General features: G+C 44.6%; 1 protein-coding gene across 1 annotated transcript in view; it reads right to left on the minus strand.

The window, feature by feature from the left end:
* CERKL (CERK like autophagy regulator) overlaps nucleotides 1–23,728 on the minus strand; it is a 593,964-nt gene that overhangs the window by 69,929 nt on the left and 500,307 nt on the right. Inside the window, exon 12 of the mRNA XM_086956224.1 lies at nucleotides 15,437–15,621. Coding sequence (XP_086812350.1) covers nucleotides 15,437–15,621 — 185 coding nt within the window. The remainder of the gene's footprint in view (nucleotides 1–15,436; nucleotides 15,622–23,728) is intronic.

Consider the following 23,728-nt stretch of genomic DNA (forward strand, 5'->3'; position numbering starts at 1 on the left):
TCCCTGCTTCTGCAAAATCACACATATTGGTCGCACCAGATCCTATGATGATCCACAGAAACTTCGCGATTATCTGCTAAGTGTCTCTCCTTCTACTATGGACACTGCTAGCTAATGCTTTTATGTATTTCCTTGTTCTCTCTTCCTATTACTATTATTCTATTCTATCTGTTCTTTCTTAATTTATCTTCATTATCTACTCTCGTCTGACTCTTCCCTCACATCCTTGTGTTTTCCCTTTTACTATCGTCCGTCTCCTGAGTGCTCGTGGGTCGTGTCCTCTCTTTGGTGTACCCTCGCCTCACATGTTTTGGTTGCTCTCTTTTCCTCAGATCAAGCCTTCGTGCCTTGATCTGTTTCCTTTTTTTCTTTCTGTCTTTACCTATTTTTCTTCCCTTTCTCTCTTCTCTCTTTCTCTTTGTTATCTTTTTCCTAAGTGGTCTCTACTTTCTTCTCTACTTGTCCAATTATTGGCTCCTCATTTTCTGACTTATGATGGTTTTGTTATTGTGAGCGTCCTACGAATCCACTGTTTAACTGATATTTTTTGTCTTCCCTTTTGTAGTGATCTCCTTGTCATGTGTCGCTTCCATTTGTCACCCATCCTCCCCTCCTCCCAACATGTGTAATTTTGTCTCTTGGAATGTGCGAGGTCTTGGTCATCCTGTCAAGTGTCAGAAGGTATTGTCACACTTAACCAAATTCCATTCACAGGTTGTTTTCCTTCAAGAAACGCATTGCTCAGGCGTTGAATCACTTAAACTTAAGAGACATTGGGTGGGTCAGGTTGTGTTTTCTCCTGCCGTCAACAAAAAAGGAGGGGTTGCTATATTGTTCCATAAAGCTTTAAATGTTCAAATTATTTCCTCTCAAAATGATAGTGAAGGACATTGGGCAATGGCAAAGGTTGTTATACACAACAAGACGATGGTTTTATTGAATATATATGGCCCGTTCGCCCAGATCCAAAATTTTGGAAAGATATCAAAGTGCTCATCGCATCCATAGATTGCCCTGATTTTATAGTAGCTGGTGATTTTAACCAATGGTTAGACCCTTTTTCAGACCGATTGCCCTCTAGTAAATTTCAGCCTGACAAATCTCACAAGAGTTTTCAATCTGCCATTGCCTCGCGTCCTTTATATGATTCCTGGAAAATGTGTAACCCTGATTTATTGGAATATACTTTTTTTTCTAATGTTCATCACACACGTTCAAGAATTGATTATATTATGATTAGTAAGTCTCTTCTTCCCTCCATTCAAAAATCTGCTATTGGCTCTATTTTTATCTCAGACCATGCTCCTGTATATACTACCCTAGATCTTTCCCTTAGCCCCTCTAAATTTAGTCGTTGGAAATTTAATTATTTTCTTTTATCTGATGCCACTTTCATGAAAAAATTTACTGAATTTTTCAATGAATACTTTTCCTTTAATAAGCCCGCTGATACCTCCATTCCTAACACCTGGGATGCTTTTAAAGCTTCTTTTCGAGCTTTTACGATTTCCTATGTGTCTACAAAAAAGAAGCTCAATAAGCAAAAGTATGAAGATCAGCTTAAACAGATTAAAAATCTTGAACACATACATTTCACTTCTAAATCCTCCTCTGCCCTTCACGACTTGATTTTTGCAAAAACAGAACTTAACAAAATTATCACTAATGAAGCCTGCCACACCCTTCTTAAAATAAAATCTAAATTTCATGGCGGCCAGAACAAAGCAGGGAAAATGCTGGCCAATTATTTGAAAATAAAGTCAGAACGCAAAGCTGTTGGTCCAATCTTTAATGATTCCCTTAATAAACTGGTTACCTCCGATGAAGACATTGCTGAAGTATTTCACAACTACTACCAAGCCCTATACTCAGATGATACACACCCCTCTGATGCAAACTTAACAACATTTTTTGAAGGTCTTCCTTCCCCTCCCTCCCTCCCCGTTGACTTTTCTCACTTGGAACGTGAAATTACTCTCCAGGAAATTACCACGGTCATTCACTCTCACAAAAAATCAAAAGCCCCTGGCCCCGATGGTCTGCCTGTCGAATTTTATTCCTCCTTCCATTCCTTTTTTGCCCCTAAACTCCTTCAATTATTTAATTCTTTTATTTCACATGCTAAGGCTTCTGGGTCCTTTTTGGATGCTCTTATTGTAATTATCCCCAAGCCTGACAAGGATCACTCCCAATGCAAAAATTATCGCCCCATATCCTTAATTAATTATGATTGTAAAGTTTTTGCTAAAATCCTTGCCTCTCGCCTTGATTCCATTATCCCTCGCCTAATAAACACAGACCAGGTGGGTTTTGTTAAGGGTAGACTCGCTGCTGATAATGCTCGTCTTTTTTCAAATGTCCTGGCTCATAGTAAAAATGTCAAAGCCTTGTTGGCAGCCCTATCTCTGGATGCTGAGAAAGCTTTCGACCGTATTAACTGGCAATTTATGTTCCGTACCCTCCATTGGTTTGGTTTTGGCCCGAATTTTATATCCTTGGTTAAGCTCCTTTACTCATCCCCCCGTGCCAGTATTTTTGTTAATAACCAATTTTCCAGATTCTTTTCCTTGACTAGAGGCACAAGACAAGGTTGTCCCCTTTCCCCTTTATTATTTATTTTATGTCTTGAGCCCTTTTTACAGCGCATTCGTTCCAACCCTGATATTACTGGTATCAAATTTTCCTCTGTTGAAACTAAATTATCGGCGTATGCTGATGATGTCCTCATTTACATGTCTAATCCCGAATCCTCCCTTCCACCCTTTTTAAATGAAGTTCAGTTGTACTCCTCCATATCAGGTTATAAGCTTAATTTATCCAAAACGGAAGTCCTACCCCTTAACTCACTTTGTTTTAAATACATGTTTAATAACACTGATTTTGCATGGTGCCCCACTAAAATTAAGTACCTTGGTATCTGGTTTTCTTCTACTCTGAGGGACACCCTCAAATTGACCTTTGATTCATTAACCTGCAAAATTCAATCCCTTCTTCAAATTTGGTCCCCCTTATTCCTGTCCTGGTGGGGCAGATTGGACACCATCAAAATGATGATCACCCCACATGTTTTATACACAGTTTCCATGCTCCCTTTCAAAATTCCCAAATCCTGTTTTTCTCGTATTAATTCTGTGTGTACACAATTTTTGTGGAATAATAAACATCCCCGCATTGGTTTACATAAGTTGATCCGACCTAAAAATGAAGGTGGTGTTCGGTTTCCTGATTTTAGCTCATACCACTCTGCCTTTTTGATCAAACAATCCTTCTCCTTGGCCTATGATTTCCTTGATACGCCTGTCCCTAAGTGGGTTCTTCTGGAACGCTCTCTTTTGAAGGATTTCTCCTTTCAGCATATTACTTTTATGTCTAATTGTACCTTTATATCCAAATATCCCATTTTGAAGTATTCCCAATCTCTATTACAAAATGTTTTTTCCTCTAATCTCTCCCCTCTGCAATGTTTTTTATCCTCTGTAGTTTGGTATAACAAATTTCTTAGATATAAAGGTAAACCGTTCTATTTTAAACACTGGAAGGAAAAGGATATACTGTTTGTGCATCAATTTTTTCTTGATTCCACTCTTATTTCTTTTCCAGTATTGCAAAACATGTTTAATTTACCCTCCTCATTTCTCTCCGAATATTCTATTATAACATCTGCTATTCAATCTCACTTATCTTCTCTAACTTCTTCTTCCGAATCTTTTTCTTCCTTCACCCCTGTCACTCCACTTTATCCTTTATTTTCTACTCAACTCCCTAAAGCTGCTCTTGTATATTCACTTTTATTATCAAATACATCTGTTCGCTCCAAATCTACAGTAGAGACTGCTTGGGAGACCGTCCTCGATGTCTCCCTTGACATTGCAATGTGGGATCGTTTATGGTCCAGGATTTTTAAAGTCTCCGTTGCTGCACGCATTACCCAATCCTTACTCTTTATATATCATAGAGTTGTTATTACCCCGGTTACTATTCATAAATTTTCTCATACCTCTTCTCCTTTATGTTGGTCTTGTTCCAAGGTTCCAGGTACTCTACGACACCAACTTTATGACTGTTCCCCTGTTTTATCTTTTTGGACTGATGTTTGGAATATATGTATGAAAATGTTATCTCTTTCCTCCCCGTTATCTTTTTTACGCATATTTTTAGGCTCTTTATCTGAAGATATTAATATTGTTACACCCTCTTCTGCTAAATTGTTAGACCTATTTATTGCTCTTGCATTTAAAGTTATTTTATCGTGTTGGAAAGACAATTCAAAACTCACATGGTGGAATTACATTTGTGATGAACACAGAATCTCTATTGCTTCCTCCAACTCTGTTCCTCTGAAAATTAAATCCGATCTGTTATGGCTTCCCTTCACTTCATATCTTTCCTCTAATCCTTCTCCCTTGCCACGTGCTATTAATCTCTCATGATCCCTCTGGTTGCCCTCCCTCTCTCCCCTCTCTCTCTTTTACTCTTTCCTTCTCTTCATCTTTCCTCTTTCTTTCTCTTTCCTTCTTTCCTTTCTCTCTTTCTTTCCCCCCTTCTTTTCCTTATATAAATTACTCTAAATTGATGTCGGTTAATATTATATTCATATGTATTTTTTTTTTCTTCTAACTTCTCATGACATGTTTTTTGTATTACTTTTTAATGCTTAATAAAAATTTCTTTAAAAAAAAGAGGCTGATGACTGTGGGGGGGAGGGGGTGTGTGTGAGCGAGCGAGTGTCTGTTGTGTGTGTATATGCGCGCATGTGTGCCAACTTCAAGAAATCGGAGGGATGTGCACGGCGCGGTGCAGGACGGAACGTGCGCGTTCGCGCACCCAAATCCGGCAGAAAAGCTCGTAACACCCTCTTGTCCCTAATTCCCCCGAGACGGGCGGCTATACGTCTCCAGCTGGACGCATACTTCGGATGCTATTCCAGCGAGACCTAAAAATGACTGACCAACAGTGCTCTGTCAAGCTTTGATATATCTTAACCTTTCACGAGGCCTGGGAGCTAAAAATCAGCTTTACAGCATTTTGAAAAATCGCCAACAAAGCAGCTAAGCTAAAATCTTGGTCCCTTGACAAAGCAGAAATGGACGGAAAAATAGCATGACTGGGCAGTCTTACAATCTTATAGCCCCAACCATATCTTGCGTGCCATATCTCTCAAACCATCTAGCATTGATTTTCAATAGTCCGAATAGGAGCTTTCCCTTCAAAAGATCAGGTCCCGCCATGGAAACAAACATGGATGAACTCTCTTTGACGTTTATGTAGCCAATTCAATGAAAGCCTATTACGTTTCCTGTGAATTTGCCCCGTATTTAACCAACTAAGACAGAAATTACTACACCCTACTTTTCGGGTTCTCAAGCTAAGATCCTGCCGCCTGACACTGCTGACATTACTTAATAGCGAATCAATCCAAATTTCATGCTGGGCTGCTAAGTTCCTACTACAAGTGAATACATTATTAACAGTACTCTTCCAAGTTAGACAATAAATTGCCCCCCACCCCGGGCTCGGACATTATAGACAAAGTAACTGGAACTTGTTAGTTGTTCGAGGCGGATATATCCTATTACCACCCAATATATAGCCCTTATCAATCAAGATGCTCCAGTGCCTTAACCTCTTCTGGACAAACCTACCTTCGCCTAGCCTGCACATTTTTTGAGGCCTCTCCAGCAGAAGTTAGTACAAATCCACCTGCAAATACTGGGAGTAACAGGGCACGGTGCACTTTAATGGACTATTGGTTATAATGTATGAGGTCATCCTTTTGGTACAGCATGATGCATTTAACAATGAGCTACTTTTTACTAATGACCTCAGTCTAATTCCGTTCTGTGGCTTAAATTTGTAATGATTTTAATTAAACTACAAATAAATGATTTACTAACTTCTCTAAGTGAAATGTTTTACCTCTGTACCACAAAATAGTTTGATAAAGTAATGAGAAAAAAAAGAGAGAGCTCCAGCACACCATATAATCCCAAGAGGGCAGCATCATGATTAACTCACGCATCAGGAGGAACAGGCAACACGTAACGAGTTCCATAGTGTGCATTTGAAACCTCAATATACGTGGAGCGAGGCGTTTTCATACCTTTACTAATCCGACAGAGCTCTTTATTTGCATAGTAGATAACCCGTGAAAGGGATACCAACAAACTGGTATGACTTCTGGGTGTTAAACCCCCTGAAAACCAAGCTAGCTAGCTCCTCTGAGTTGATGCTAGTAGGCCAGAAATACACAATTGATAAACCACACAATATTTAAAAAAATCTATGACTGGCAGGTGTTGACATTAATAATCGGTTAAGACAATGAAGGCTTTCTTCCAATTTGGGGCGCAAAGAGAACCACATTTTTTTCAGTCCAGTTTTGCACTTGCACACATTACTAGTATATGAGTCCAAGTATTATTTAAGCCAGATTTTCTTGTTCCAGCAATTTCTACCCGATGCTACTTACGGAATTGTGTGTGCTAAAAACGATGCAGCAAGGATAATAAAGTGGAAAACCGGGTGCAAATACCGTTTGATCACATAACTCCCATTACTGACTGCAAAAGTAATGGTGAATGTGATTCAGGGAGTAAAAAGTGTTTGTACTGTGGAGATTTTGCACGATTACTGTCCAACTCAGGGGTTCTATCTTGATTAATCAATTTCTAACAGGGGAAAATATAAAAGTGATCATGTGAAAAAAGTTAACATTCTTTTCAGGGCTGGGTTTCGCGTTTTTAGGGCCCGGTGCGCCAGTTCCACCACAGATTCCCTCACCACCACCTTTTAACAGTGCAACATAAAAAGTCTCCATAACCACTCTTTTTTAGATGCATTTACTTCGTTATATAGCGCCACTCATACTAGTGTATGGTGTCAGAGCACTTTGCATCACGCACACATTACACAAAGACAATCATACGTGTGCAAATCAGTGTATAGGAAATGTTACATAAGCCAGAGCACTACAAGGTGGAGGAGTGACATGTCATCCAGACTGGCAGGCAGAACATTTTAAGAGTGCTTGGTCTGGAGAAGCACAAACTCAGAAGTGAAAACGGAACACCATGGCTGGGGGTTCTCTTTAATAATAATAATAATAATAGATTGTCACCCAAATAAACCCTTTTTACTACATTAATCTATGCTGTAATCTATAGTTTGAGTGTGCATGCATTTCTTTGATGACAGATAATAATTCACTGTTCTATTTTAGGATTTCAATTTATAAACTGAAGGTAACAAAAGGATGTCTCTTAGAAAAGCAGTCACTCACAAAACCTTTTTAGGACTCGCCTGCCGATGCGCTTGCGCATTCGAGCTGGTGAGAGTATAGGGGCTTTCCCAGAGTTTAACCAGACTGGCGATTTGATGCAGTGCATTTGCGCTTTTAGCTCAATGCGCAAGCGCAATAAGTTAAAATGCGCGTGCACATCATCAAATCTCCAGCCATTGCCATCTGTTCCCCAGCTTGGTGCCGCCAGCACCGCCCCTCTCTCTCCCCGCACACAGCCTTACTCGCATTTCTCCTCCCCCTCCCCAGCCGCCAGCACCTGCCCTCTCTCTCCCTGCACACACGTTCTGACTCAGTACTTTAAGTTTCACGGCCGAGAGGCCGTGTCTCCTTTTATTTTTTTTGGCACCGCCCCTCTCTCTCCCCGCACGCAGCCTTACTCGCATTTCTCCTCCCCCTCCCCAGCCGCCAGCACCTCCCCTCTCTCTCCCTGCACACACGCTCTGACTCAGTACTTTAAGTTTCACGGCCGCCAGGCCGTGTCTCCTTTTATTTATTTTTTCGGTCTCAGTATCCAGCTGCTTGTTTGAGTCTGGCTGGTTCTTGATCTTTCAACCTGTGGCTCTCCGTCGCCTCCCGCCCCTTTCTTTACTCTCCTCACTTTAACCGGTGGCTCTCCGTCGCCTCCCCCGCCCCTTTCTTTACTCTCCTCACTTCGGCACTTTTTTCTTTCCCTTCTGGGTCCTCCCTTTCATCCCTTCACTTACACACCCCCACAGCCCCCTCTCACCATCTCTCATCACCCCCACTCCTCAGTCTCAATCTTTTTTCTCTTCAGCTACTGTCGACTACTTCTCGTTCTGACATGCTAAGATCGCGCCTGAGATCGACTAACTTTCCTGCTAGTGTTGACCCCAAGATATCTTAATTTAGAACGGAAGCAATCCAAGACTGTCGTTGTGTTATGCTGGTGATCTGTGCAGTGCTTTATGCCAGATAAAGGGCACCTCCAAGCGCTAGAGGTTCGGTTGAAATGGAAAGAGCAATATGCATGAAGGTATCAAATATATGAGGCTGTCAAAAGTAAGACCAAGACTGAAAACTTTCTCTCTTCCCAACATGGTGTCGACCCCAGTTAGATGGGTTCTCTGAAATGGCGCTCTTGCGTGCTCTTGTGTGCTCGTCGGAGACATGTCATGTCAAATATTTTTTGTCCACTACCATGGTGGTCATCCGTGAGCAGCCGTCTTATTGGCGCCATGCTTTCAGATTTTTGTTATATTCTTTCTGCATTAAAATACGTGATTCTACAGTGCCATATGTAACAAGTGTTTTAACATTTATTTTCTTAGGATATATTAAAGGCCATGCGTTCATTAGGCGCAAAGCAGGAGGCTGCTGTTTGGACGCGGCCTAGAAGATGGCCTGATGTTTTTAAACATGGCGTTGCGCAGTAGCAAATTTTATTTAATTGAATAAATTACTTTTCTGCCAAACACCTCTGTATTATTGTAAGGTGATACCTTACAAGCTATTCGTGCTGCCATTGTAAAAAATAAATACACAAAAAATTGGGCGTCTTACTGGCGTCAGCACCATGCATTCATTAAGCACAGAGCTGAACGCCACGCGTTCATTAGACTTGAAACTCAAGGCTGCTAAACTGCAAGTCTCTGACCTTTTTATCCAGTCATGTGTACCTCTGCCATGTCTTCTTTCGGGCCTTTTGTAGCCAGTTGGTTCCTAGTCACCCACCTGGGGTTGCTTGAGTTTTTCCTCCTGTACATCACGTACATACAAAACATGTTGCATTACAAATGCTATAGGTGTCACATTTGAAAAAGTTAAAAGTATTGGCATTGTAAATGACAAAGCTATTAATTTTGCTATTTTCAAGACCAACACATAAAAAAAATTGTCATTTACAAAATCAATAGCTCCAACTTTTCTAATGCGAGACCTATTGCATTTCCAATGCTTGTTACATTATATGCTCTTTGTGATCTGCAGGGTACACGTTCTTTGCAGCAGGCTCATTAATTCTCTAAGCTATGTTATGAGCTGTCAAAACCTCAACTAGACAAAACTCCGATCTTTTACCAGGAAGAACACTAATAACTGGAGTTATCTTGCTGGAGGCACGGAACGGGCAGCAGGGGCGAACTTAGGCATGTGCAAGCTGTGCACCTGCACAGGGCCACCAAACCCCAGGGGCCACCACACCAATATATATCCTTAATATAATAATCCTCTGAGGGTGGATACATATTTGCGTGGGGGCCCCTGGCAGGGATTTGACCGGCCTCTGGCTCTGTTCCACTTCCAAACACCCTGACTCCCCCCTCTTCACTGGCCTCCTCGCTCTGCCCCGCCCGGACCCCCTCTTCCGGGGCCCCCTACCTACGCTCCCTGCCAAGGGCCCCCATGAGCCTAGAGCCGCCCCTGCGGGCAGCAGATGCTTTTAAAAATTACAAACACAGCGCCCCCTGAAGTCAGCACCGGGTGCACCGCCTTAGAGCCAGGCCTTATTCTTTTAACAGCTTCAAAAAGAAAACTGTCTCCATTTTATGGCAAAAAAGAAGCCATTACACCCAACTCTTCTCAAGACAAATACACCATCCTTCCTTTATGTATCACATCACTTTGATTAGGAAATAAAATGTTGTGGCATCAGACAGTGCTAGTAAACGCGGCTATACTAGATTTCTCTAAAAAGCTGGGAAATAGTCCAGTTGCCGCGCTACTCCAACTATACAAAGCTAAAAGTGTAACTACAGCTTGTTATGGCAGTGAGATATGGGGATATGTCCCGTTGGATGCTCTCCAGATAGTTGAAAACAACTTTTTAAAACAGATTTTAAGGGTTCCAAGGGGTACAGCAAATTTTTCTGTGCATGAAGAACTGGGGGTTCCGTATGTCAGTGATAAACTTGCTTTGAATCCCATGTTATGCTGGATGAATAGCTGGTTAAATGACAATATTCCTTTGACCAAGCTTATTCTAAGAGAAGCACTTACATGGGATAACAGGTTGGAGATTCCTTGGCTTAAATATTTACTTAAATGTTTTTCTGATTTAGGCCGTCCTGAACTCTTCTTATGCCCGGAATCCATTACCAAATTGGATCTCATTTTTGTCAAAAATGCCTTTATTGACTTAAGAAAACAGGAAAGGGAATCATGTGAATTAAAAAAAGAAAGTGTACGCAACCACATACTAATCAAAAGCACTTTGCTTATGGAACCCTACCTGACATGGCAAATGTCAAGCTATGATCGATTTTTGTTAACAAGGTTCAGGTTCAACCTGTTTCATCTTTTGCTGGCGGTACCCAGGGGTTCTCATCGAGGTCAAGTGTTGCCAGCTTGCGGCTGCGACGATAAGTCTCCGCAAGATCTGGCACACTTTCTGTTTTTTTGCCCCTTTTATGTTGTACCAAGGAAGTTATGCTTGAAACCCTGTTTGAAAAAATTGAACTTTCATCAATATCGTCCTGCACAATTTTTTCTACAGCTGTTAAATTGTGATTACACTTTATTTGTATGTGGTTTCTTGAGAATGGCGATCAAAGTCAGAAACAGTATGGAAGGATAACAATACTGATATGGTTATTTATCACTGCGGCCAAAAGAACATTATTTTTAAACGATTTTTAATATCTTGAAATAGGGATGTATTTTTTAACTCTGTGTTTTTTCTACTTGTAATTGATTATGACCTTTTAAGATTATATGTATGTCATGCTTTTTTCTGTAATGTAAATACTTTTATGGTTGTCAATTCGAACAACCGAATAAAGTTATTTGACTTGACTTGACTTGACAGTGCTAGTATACTGTGCAAGTTCTAACTTGGAAAAGGGGACCTAATGTGGAGTAGGATTTTTAAATAACCAAGCTTGCCATGTTTACAAAGAATAGCTCGAATTGTCAGTAGGATCACTAGAATGTACGTTCCACATATGGACTGTTCAAGCTACATTTGGGATGCAATTTGCTGTGTAACCTAATAAGTAAGTGAGACTGTCATCTCTGTGCTAAGGTGCTTAGATTAGTTTCTTACTAGAGGCATTCTGAAGTCAGAAAGCGAAAGTAATAAGAAAATGATGCCACTAGTCATTTGTCATGACTTATTACAAGTGAGCAGCGCAGGGAGGTAAAGCAGGCCCCTGCAGCGCTGGGGGCCCCCATGCAACCCAGGGCCAATGTATATCTGTGAGATATGAGAGACCACGGCCGGACTGGGAACAGCAACGAGCCCTAACAATCTGCTCGGACCGGCCCTGGTAGAGGGGGCTGGGGTGCTAGTGAGAAGCACTGCTCCCGCTTAGTGCCAATATCGGTAAACACTCACCCTCCCCATACAGTATTCTCCTAGAGCAAAGACCAGACAAGACACCTTTTTAGGTTTTGACTGGCCATGCGCTTTGCGCATGTGCCAAAAAACCTCTTGAGTTGTGTGTGTGGGTTTGGGTCGGCCCTCGTCATTCATTGGCTGGCTCCATAAATGGAGCCTAGCCATTGGACGAGGGGCCTGTCCGTCAATGCCGGACCAGACACGGGGGCGTTCCCGAGATTCTTTGGCTTTTGCCGACGTCACGCGACGTCAGGCGAAAGCCGGGAACGCCCCCGAATCTGGTCCGGCATTGCCGGCACCTGCCTCTGCCTTCCTGCTCGGGACATTGCACAAAAGACGCTCGATAGCCCCTCCCTCCCGCTCCGTGGCAGCCCGTCTCCCTCCCTCTCCTCAGGCCGGCCGGCCAGCTGAAGGAAGCAGCCGTCCGCCTCCAGCCAGGGCCGCGCTGGGATTGGCCCAGCCGGCCGAGCCTCCACCACGTCATCGGGAGGAGGAGTGGAGAGCAGGAAGCAAGAGATCTGCCGGAAGATGTCCAGGTGAGTGCTTTGTTTTTTAGTTTGTTGCTTTGTCTGTGTGTGTGTGTGTCTGTTCCCGCCCCTCACCCTCCCGCTGTCAGTGTGTGGCCGTTCGCGACCCCCCTCCCGCTCTTCGTGCCTTTCCGCCCCCCCTCCTCCGTTTACCTCGTGTGTGGCCGTTCCCGACCCCCCTCCCGCTCTTCGTGAAAAGGCAAACAAAAAACATTATTAATAATTTGATAGCCTTGGTGGGGAAAACATGCCTCTGGAGATTTTAACAATGCCGCACAGGGAGAAGGAGGGAAATGCTTTATTGATTAGGCCGCGATGAAAGAGCCCTGTTTCCCGCCCGCCCACACCCTTCATACTCGGAGACAGCCTGACTGAGGTAAGCGTGCCGTCGCTCGTCGTGTTAATGCACACGCACTTCACGATGGAGATAGCAGAACAATGACGAAGAGTAGTGAAGCACACGCCCCTGCCTCATCTTTAGATCATGGCCAGTGCGACACAAGCTCCGGAGAGCACCGCGATGGCGTCGGGAGTTGTCCTGTCTCCATGCTCCCCGGCCTGTCATCACTTCTGCGCGACAACCTCTAAAGGTCATTTCAATTGTTTCGCTGGGGGTGTTTTCTATGCTTTCCTGCAGCTCTGTTTTTGCGAGTAAAATAACAAAACCAAAAATATCTACGTTTGCATTTAAACTGCTCCTCGTGAACAGTTAAGACAGATGTGGCCATGTGTGAAGATAAAAGGGCTGTGTATTATTTGAGGGGAACGGCGAAAGAATGCAAAGGGTTTGGGGACCACAGCTTCATTTTTAAAATAAATAAAGGCCCAACGTTTTTTAGGAGGCCATCCCAACTTTCCACTGGCTGAATACTGGGATGTCCGAAAAACAGGTCTTCCTTGTCTTGCTTCCTCATCATGATTCTTTCTACCAGGCAAAAAAAACACATTAAATGCCAACCACTTCCGATTGGACCGCGAGACACATTGTTATGCGCTTAACTCGGGTTGTGTGTGATCTGCCAGCAAAGTCACGTGCTGTGAACAAATCACAAAGGAGGCCGTGAAAGGGGCGGGGGGCGAGGGGGGGAGCTGATGTTCTGGCAGTCGCAGGTGACAGACCCCTAACAAGTCCCCGGGAGCAGAGGAGAAGTTTATAGGCTGCTAATAAACTGTGACCAATCGGTGAATGGCCCTAATTGTGCCATGCTGGGTGCAGGGCACAAGTTCTTGGGAGAGACCGCACTTGCTCTCTCGTCCCTCCACAGTCGCAGGGGCCTCGGAGCATGTGGCAGGCTCTGATGTTTGACACACTGAATGGGCGTATGTTCCTTGCATTAAACGTGTAGAATATCTAATTATGGCCGCACACGATGATTTATAGCCAGAGGCATATGCAAACAAGACGCTGTCGCCCATTTAGACAGAGAAGACAGCCCTGGACCGGCTGCTCGTGCGTTTATTAAAAGGAATATTTGACCAACCGGTTAACTTTCAATTACTCTCCATTCACGGCCCATGAAAGTAAAAACATTGGGTCCCCTAAATGGTAATTTACTGCTCTTGCTATGGCTCATTTATCAAATTAAAATTGGCTTGAACCACAATCACGCTCCCTAAGAAATAATCTACCGGAGAAAAATATGAACCCCCCCTACTCACTAATACTTCAGATGGTTTTACATAAAAATAAGAAGAAAAATACTTTTCTGATGAGCATGATTGAGAGTGCAGATTGAGAGTGCAGATTGAGAGTGCAGATTGAGAGTGTAGAGTGCAGATTGAGAGTGTAGAGTGCAGATTGAGAGTGTAGAGTGCAGATTGAGAGTGTAGAGTGCAGATTGAGAGTGCAGATTGAGAGTGGAGCTTCAGAGTGGAGCTTCAGAGTGGAGCTTCAGAGTGGAGCTTCAGAGTGCAGAGTGGAGCTTCAGAGTGCAGAGTGGAGCTTCAGAGTGCAGAGTGGAGCTTCAGAGTGGAGCTTCAGAGTGCAGAGTGGAGCTTCAGAGTGCAGAGTGGAGCTTCAGAGTGCAGAGTGGAGCTTCAGAGTGCAGAGTGGAGCTTCAGAGTGGAGCTTCAGAGTGGAGCTTCAGAGTGGAGCTTCAGAGTGCAGAGTGGAGCTTCAGAGTGCAGAGTGGAGCTTCAGAGTGCAGAGTGGAGCTTCAGAGTGCAGAGTGGAGCTTCAGAGTGCAGAGTGGAGATTCAGAGTGCAGAGTGGAGCTTCAGAGTGGAGATTCAGAGTGGAGCTTCAGAGTGCAGAGTGGAGCTTCAGAGTGCAGAGTGGAGATTCAGAGTGCAGATTCAGAGTGCAGAGTGGAGCTTCAGAGTGCAGAGTGGAGATTCAGAGTGTCAAGAGCAATGCCAATAGCTCTAACTTTAACAAAGGCAAAACCATTGCATTGTAAATGCTTGTTGGGGGGTGGGGAGGGGGGGGGGGGGGTGAATTGCTGCAGGTTTATTAGCATTAAAAATATGCCAACATTGCTGGGTTATTTTATGGGCGATCCCAAGGCAGGCAGCCCCTCGCCGCCTGCCACCTGATGAGCCAAATTACACCATGGCCTTTCCCAACGCTGTGTGCCATATTTTGGGGTAGTGGAAGACCCCTCCCACCAATGGTCCACCAGCCCACCCCTTTGCTCACGCCCCATAAGGGGACGGAGCCTGTCCGGCAACTCCCAGTTGCTCAGGTCCACAACCGCCCGTAGGACTAACGGGGCGCCGTCGCTCCTCCAGGGTTTCACGCGAGGACCTCCCTGTGGATATTTGGCCTTTGAAACCTTGTTGAGCTTTTGTCACAGGGGGCCAATATGGCAGCACTGCTGCAAAACCAGCATCCAGTAACACAACCGGCCCCCACCCTTCTTGCCCACTGGAAAAATACCCGGGGGCGTTACGACCAGTCCGGCCCTGAGGGAGACTTAGGGGCCCCTTATCACATTTTGTATTACGCCCCTGGACCAGCAATGCTTCAGCACATGTAGGCTTGGGCTCTGGGTCTAAGGTCTCCCTTCTACAGCCTCCCCTTCACCTATGGGAGTGAGTCAAGCACTACATGGCTTTAAGCGACCCGCGACACAAGCTCACACACCGGGTCAAGCTATTCGGCAATCAAACCTGGGTGCTGACATATATTCAAACTGCAAACACCTACTACAAATTCCGAGAGACCCCACTCAACCACACCCTTATGGCATCTTTCGATTCACAGCTAAAGGGCCTTTAAATGCGCTCTTAGGCTCTCTAAACCGGATAAGACTCTCAGGCGTTGGTTGAAAAAAACTGAACGGAAGGATGAAGATACAATATTCAAATGCTCACCTAACATGAACCTCGGATGCCACTTCCATTAAATCTCCGTCCACGTTCCAAGGGAATACTGCCTCTGTGGAAAGTGCATGTAAATCCTTGTTTCCTCCTTCATAATCTCTGCCGCGAGCAGCCTCCGTGCTTGGACACAGCTTCACTTCCTGAACGGAGTAGGTTTCCACAAAAGAAAAATCAAACTGAAAAAAAGAAAGAATTGTGTTCAAATGACTCCCAAATACGACCGGCACTAAATATCAGCGCACTCATTTCGAAATAGTTTCTACTCGGATAAAACGTCCAACACCATTTTAACAGCAGGGCAAAGGTATTTAAAGTCTACAATAAACCCGCTGTACTTCCCTTGCAGCAGACACGTGAGACGTCTGCAGATTAGAAAAGAGCACAGCACAAGGAGGTTTGACCTGTTTCACATTGCACTGAGCCAGCCCTTCTCAATTAGGGGTTGGAGCAGGGAGTTCTCCATCAAGAAAGAATGCAGTAATTGAGGCCAAAATGTAAATGTCATCACTTTAAAGACAATATGCATATATTTGCTAAAATGCTAAATATTGTATAAAGGAAATAAAAAACATGAGCTTGCCAAAGTGAGCCCAACTGCTATTTCTTCACACCATCAAATCATGTAAGTGTCAGTGAGAATACTGTGCGTCTGATATGGAACAGTAACTGCATATGAGGCAAATATACTGATGCCAGGAGCAGTGCCCACCAGGGGGAAAAATTCACCATAAAACCTGTGCCAGGAGCAAGGTTCCCTCTAATTTTTTTCCTCCGTGTGCGGCAGTGTAACGTCTCTGTGTGCTGGAGCCAAAGCTATGTGCGCGAGGAACCCCTCTGCGCGTGTGGGTGCAGCGACAAATATCAAGTGCAGATTGTGTGAGTATTCATCTTAATCGCAGCGCCATTCATCTGCTGCAATTACCATGAATACTTTCTCAGAAACAACCAATATGCCCTGCACAGGGACGGCCTTAGCGCTGGTGGCAGCCTGTGCGACAACGTTTGGCGGCACCCCCCATGATCACCTCTGCCAGTGATTCCCTCACTATTACCCTTCAACAGTGCCCCTCAAGTCTCCATTACCACACTCTCTGAGATGCATTTAATTAGGTTTATAGCGCTGCTCATACCAGTGTAGGGTGTCAGAGCACTTTACATCACACACACATTGCACAGAGACAATCATATGTGTGTAAATCAATGTAAAGTAAATGTTGCATCAGACAGAGGAATACAATGTGTAGGGCTCACGTCATTCATACTGGTGGACAGTATAGTTTAAGAGTGCTTGGTCTGGAGAAGCACAAACTCAGAATTTTAAACATAACACCATAGTTAAGGGTTACATTTAATATTAAGAATAGTTTTTTTTTTTTTTACAGAAATTAACCTATTTGGCAAGGTTAGAATAATGAAAGGCTGGGAGGAAAAGCATAACGCTATAATAATAATAATATACCTTGCAGTTTGCATGCAGCTCTTTGATGACAGTTATTAACTCACTGTTGTATATTAGGATTTTAACTTATACACTGCAGTGAGCACAAGGATCTCTCTGACAAAAGCACTGACCTCTTTACGTTATATGCACTTTGAGATCTGCACGATACACGTACTTTGCATCAGGCATATTAACCCACTGTGCTACTTTGGGTTGCGTCAAAACTTCCACTAAACAAAACTCTGATCTCACTCCTGGACCCAAATCTCTAAACCACCACCTCTCCTTTTACACCCTGACCAGACATCTCCGCTCCACCCATCTGGCCCTGGCCACTGTCCCACGGATCCGCCAATGCTTTTTTTTTGGACGGTGCCAGCATCTCGGCTGCACACCCCTGAGGGCGGTGTTTCTTGGAGCTGCAGCATGCAGTGATTCTGAAAGCATATGTGTGCGTGTAGACTTGCTGCATTTCTTTTTGCAACAGAGCAGGCCAGATTGTGCGCAGGCGGGCACCTTACAGGGAACAGTGATGTTGACCCTCACTTGTTGGGGCTGCCCCTTATTGTTCGTGCCTTGATGGCACCACCGCTCCTTACCTAGGAAGATTGCATTGAGTGTACTGAGGCACAGTGACCTACATTTTGAGCACTGTGCTAAAGGAGGCAGGCACTGGCTGAAGGTCCTGATCCCAAGTCCACCTTTTGTCTACTAGGTAGTCAGTGATGTAAGCAGGGGAGCAGTTGTTGATGTTAATATTCCATGCCATTTGTGAGTTGTGAATGCAGTCTTGGCTTTTTCTGGTTTTGCTTCGGATACTGCTACGTGCAGGCCAGCATTAACACAGGCAATAATAACTATACAAGCAGAAAAATAAAAAGCGAGAGCCGTAACAGCTGTTCACGCATGAGATTGGAGCCGTGATTTCTGCGTGCATGGTCTCATCAGTGATGGTTAGTCACTGGAGGTAAAGTGTGAGACCATCATTGTCATGTTTAATGTTAATTGTAAGTTCACCAGCAATTAATAAGGGTCACATTCAATTTTTGTGAAATTATGTTCAGCCTTCAACATCCCCGGCTAACGTTTCTTCGTTTGCACATCCCTGCAGTCCGGTGTTTCTTGAAGCTGCAGGGTGCAGCGATTCTGAAAGCATACGTGTGCTTGTGGACTTGCTGCATTTCTTTTTGTATCAGAGTGGACCAGATTGTGTGTGCTCTAGTACCAAAAGAAATGCAGAAATTCAACAAGCACACGTGTGCTTTCAGAATCCCCTGAAAGCACATGTGGTACTTTTAAACTTGCTGCCTGTTTGTCATTTGTTAAAAGGGCGCGGCTGCCGGGAAGATTGAATGCCTTTGTTAAAGTAATCTTAATTGCAGCGCATGATGGGCGCTGCAATTAACATGAATACTTTGACAAAGGCACACAATCTGCCCTTTCAAGAAAAGAAATGCAGCAAGTGCAGGAGGCACTTGCTGCTGAACTCACCTGTGCGCGCTTAAAACACCACACTGCACGCTCGAGGTTAGATATGTGCGCTCCTACACATGCGCGCATGTTACAGGGAACAGTGGCCAGGAGTAACAATAGTAGATGTAACTACTGTGTGAGGACACAGCCCTCACTGAGGTTGCAATTCCACTTAACAGATCAAAATGTCTGTTACTCAAAATGACACACCAGCAGATTTGATGACATTTTATGCCAGGGCACTGTCATCATATGACAGAGACCAGCCAATAAATAGGACTGTTTGTCAATATTCAGAATTACTAGCTATTGCAGTGTTCATCTAAAGTATTTCATAGTGTTGCTCACATAGGCTACAGTTAAGTCCAATTGGCAGGGTGATCACTGATGTTCGATAGGCCTCAATGGTTATTTGTTTATTTCCTTTGTGCAAGAAAGGATATGGCTGGAGGGAGTGTCACTTGCAGTCTGCCACATAAGTGCATTCTTTACAACCATGTGTGTGTTTTTTTTATGTTCAGCCGAATGTCCTAAGCATTCCATTTGTTCACGTTTTACTCTGCTATTTTCATTACTTCTGGAACCTTTCTTGGGCGGAGTACGATTTTTAGGTCGAACCTGGGCAGCTCATGCGCTGCTCTGCGAGGCATGCTGTATTCAAGGTTGGACTTGAAGCTCCACCCACTCACTCTCTACCAATATTTTTCATTGATTGCCTTATTGTCCTTTGCGAATGCTGGCTTCTGATTCATTATTAGGCTTGTTAGTCCCTCCTTAGTACCACCTTGTCTTCATTTGTAACCTCCCAGGAGGACTAGCCCTTTTACTTCTGTTGTTACACGGTATGTCTTATTTAGTCTGTAAGCACTATTTTATTTAATCAGTGTCTCCTACTGCAGGCAAGAAATGCTTTCTTGCAACGTTCAGCCCACCATGTGCACTTTCACTTTCCAAACAGCCGGGGACAATGGCGGCCTCTACTTTGAAATTAAATGGGTCTCGCATTTACAAGAGTTTGAGTTATCGACATTGTAAATGACAATGCCATTTATTTATGAGTTCATTATCAAAACAGAGAAATAAAAACCAATGCCAATAGCTCAAAATCTTGCAAATGCGTGACCTATTGCATTGTCATGGTCACTGATCTGTGGCTCCTGGACTTTTGGACGCAAGAAATTACCTTCTCCTCCTAATCTTTACCCATGACCTCCTTGTACATGAAAAAGGTGGAGGTACAGAAGAGATCCATTCTGGTTCAAGAGCATGGATATGGCTGGGTCCTCTGAACTAGAGCTCCTGCTCAGGCCCCGCCTTCCTTGAGAGAATCCATCAATGCTGCTCCTCCGATACCACATGGTGCAATGTCTGAATTCGGTAGTTTCACCAGGGTTCTGCATTTTAATTACCTGCCACATTTCTAAAGCAACACATCTACCACCGGATATATATTGTTCTCTTTTTGAGAACAGTAGTCCATAATGTTGAGATACCCATTTCAAGAGGGCCCCATACCACTTCCGGGTTTAATGAGGGTGACTATAGACAGTACCTTTAGAGATTAATCTGCTTCAGAGTGCGTCACAATAATATGGGTAGCTTTTGTTCGATGCAGACCTCTTCCCGTCCACATTATTCTCCTTAATTACTTACTTTAGCTATCTCTTGTCTGTTGCATTGTTCTTATGTTTTTTTAGTGGTGTTGAAGGGTTTAAAAAATGTTTTATTAAGGCTGGTGGTTGGATTGCTTGTTGCCTGTGGAGATTTGTCTTTCAGAGTGGTCTGTCTTTTTTTTGGCACCATTGTGTGTTGTCATTTTACACTCTTCCAAGTTTATCTCGGAACAATGGAGAGGTTCCGGAGGAGGTTTACCCTTAGTATTCTTCACATAAAAAGAGGGAAAAGGACAGACAAGAGCTGTGATCAGCTATTTATCGGAAGGGCATCATCACAGTTTGAAAAGCCCAATGATGCAGTTTCCCACTAAATCACACTGAAATGCCATTGGTAGGAAACCGGACCAAACCTCACCCCCGAGGAACACCTCAATTTGAAAAGAGCATGAAAAAGGCCAGAAGGCCCACGAGAACTTGGTGCACGCTCTAGTATGAGGCTCTAATGGGAACGTTGGGTTGGAGACATGGTGGGGCAAGTCTAAAAAAAACATTACAGCAAACAAAGTACAAGACACTGGGAGCACCATGCGACCCACAACTAAGTGCAATAAAAAGTGAAGAAGTACTTTTAGGAGCACTTCGAACTCATACCTCTTCATGAGAAAACAAATCTCTTGTTAGGAAGAGCTCTCTGAGCCACTCACACAGAGCCACACACACAAAGCCACAGAGACACACACACACCCTCACCCCGGGGAGTCTCCTTATTTACAAATGGGTTATTCGAGGCCCCCACCAACTCTCAGAGCTCACCCATTGCTTCCCTTAGTCTAGGTCAGCCACACGCCCATCTCTGCCCAGTAACGCCCCAGGGAACAGAGGCAAGAAAAAACTATCACAAGCAGGGAACAGAGCAAGAAAAAACGATCACAAGCAGGGAACAGAGGCAAGAAAAAACGATCACAAGCAGGTAACAGGCAAGAAAAAACGAGCACAAGCAGGTAACGGAGGCGAGAAAAAACGATCACAAGCAGGGAACAGAGGCAAGAATAAACGATCACAAGCAGGGAACAGAGGCAAGAAAATTGAGCACAAGCAGGGAACAGAGGTAAGAAAAGCGAGCACAAGCAGGGAACAGAGGCAAGAAAATGGAGCACAAGCAGGGAACAGAGGCAAGAAAATGGAACAGAGGCAAGAAAATGGAACAGAGGAAAGAAAATCGGGTACAAGCAGGGAACAGGGGCAAGAAAAGCAAGAACAAGCAGGGAACAGAGGCAAGAAAAGCGAGCACAAGCAGGGAACAGAGGCAAGAAAATCCCACACAAGCAGGGAACAGAGGCAAGAAAATTGCGCACAAGCAGGGAACAGAGGCAAAAAAAGCGAAAAATACCAGCCGGCTTCCCGTTGCTGCTGCTCCTCCTCTGCTGGTGACTTGGCCCGCTGTGCGCCACGTTGGTGCTGGCGGTGCCCGCCCTGACTTGGCTGGCGCTGGGCAGCCAGCGTGGGACGGAACACCCCATTGACCCCCAGGGCCACGCGTTCTTCATCACGGGCTGTTACTCCGGCTTCGGGAGCCTGCTCGCACGCCGGCTGCGGCTCCTCAGCACTCTCCCCTGGGGGGCATGAGGGGGTCCGAAATCCTGGGGGCTCGGGGGAGACAACATGCTGCATGCTTTTCCGCAAATGGAGCACCTTCAAGGGCCGATGTTCCCTCCCTCGCATGTACCTTTCTGTAGGGCTCTCCACTCGCCCGATCCGTCCCGCCGCCGCAGCCTCCCAGGGGATGGGGGGTCGCAGCAGTGCCTCACGGCTCGCCGATCATCATGGCGGGCCCCTCACCCCTACCGCTGCAGTGGAACATCAGGTGACAGGTCCCGTCAGGCGCTGGAAGCGGTGGTGTCTCCGCGCCGAGGTCTGCTCTCGGCTAACGGACCGATGCAGCAGAGAGGGCAGCAGCCGCCATCTTAGCTCGTTCTGCGGCATCCCAGCAGGATCTCCTCTCGGCTCTCAGGGGTGCTCTCCAAGGACGAGCACAGATTCCCCGCCTGCTGCAACTTTGGCGGGTGGGCTCAGACGTGGAGCGGAGCACGCTCAGCAGCAGTGGCTGAGAGGCGGGTGGGAAACCAAGCAACAGAGGTCCGTGGCGGAGGAGTAGGAGCTTCTCACAGGAGTCTGTAAGCCACGTCCTTTTCAGACTGGGGGGCATGTTTTTCTTTCTCCCCTCTTCTCCATTGGCTGGAAAGAGAGAAAGAAACTAAAAAAACACGCCCTTCAATCCGAAAAGGACGGGCCTTACAGTAAAAACACAACATCACAGAGACCTTTTCTCCAATGGCTGGCTGCCGTTTAGAAGGCCAGCCAGTGAAGAGGGGCGGGTGTAAGCTCCATACTGAAAAACATAAAATATCTCAGCATAATTAATATGAGGAAATCCGAAAATCCTTGCTTGATCCATTTTTTTTACTTTACATTACGGTAGAGTCGAGGGAATAAAATTAAAGCACACATGGGTCACCAAACACCATGACCCGCTTGGTTCCAATGATGTGATGCTAGCAACTAGAGACACTAAATGTGTTGGGCTACACAGTACCAAAGTAAAACATCCTAATGTTATATCTATGTATTGTTACAAAGGCACCCAAAATGGCTGAGGGGCAGTTGCATGTAAGTATGTGGTGAGGTGTTCAATCTATTTAGGAATGTCTTGGGGCCACACGTCTTTCCCTCCATTTGCCTGTACATAATGCTCGTTTCTGGAGTTCCAGTTATTGTAGCTGTTTTCCAGCCATGGTTAGGGCTCAACGAAAATGAGGCATAGTAGGCATATTTTCAGGGGGCTGGAGAGGGGGGGATATAAAGACTAGTCTAGGCCCTTCATGTTTTCATTATGAAGTCTAAGGTGAGTGGCAGAGCTCTGGCATTGCAGATCCACTGTGGAATGGACAATCTTGAATCCAATACAGCAGCATGGCAATTGAGGAGCAAGTGTTTTTTTTTTCAGTGACTCCAAATAAGGACTGGCAGTATGTGTGTTTATATTACAGAGTGACAGCAGCCACTCTGTAGTTCTACTTAGGATTTCTAGAAATAGGAATTTCTTTAGATTTTTGCCTGGTAATAAATTTGCGCCTGTTTGACGAATCCCCCCCGAAACTTTGTGGACATATAGTTTTTTCTCCATTGGCGGATGGTGCAAAATTTTGGTGAAGCGGGTGCAAAGAAAAAGCAGTGGAGGGGCTCCAAAAGGATTTTCCCCCAAGTATTTTCTATTGACTTTGTACTCGCGCATAGCAGCCAAACTGGAAGTCAGATACCCATGGAATATGGCAGTATTAGAGGTTATAGTGTGCAGCTGATCCTTTTTGGTAGTAGAGGAAATTAGGGTAAGCATTTTCTAAGTTATAAGGCATTTAAACTTAGTGATATATGTGACTGTGGTAGTATCGTGACATTTTGGCAGTATTTTGCAAAAGTACCACAGTACATAGTGAGGACAAGGTGAATATAGCATGTTACAACGTATGCGAATACAGCGCATGCTGTTACAACGCAGTTGTTACAATGACCGCATTGTTAGTACGCAATACTTTTACATCGCAGTCATTACAACGACTTGCTGTAGGTGGTGCGCTGGACTTAGGAATAGTATAATTTACTATTCCTACTCCAGTTTGCGCAACAGCAGGGAAGGTGTTGGATTTAATATCCAATACCTTTGCGCCCCCCTAGTTGTTGTAATGACTTGCGATG

The sequence above is a fragment of the Lissotriton vulgaris genome, chromosome 2_1 (assembly GCF_964263255.1).
Source record: "Lissotriton vulgaris chromosome 2_1, aLisVul1.2, whole genome shotgun sequence".
Lineage (NCBI taxonomy): Eukaryota > Metazoa > Chordata > Amphibia > Caudata > Salamandridae > Lissotriton > Lissotriton vulgaris.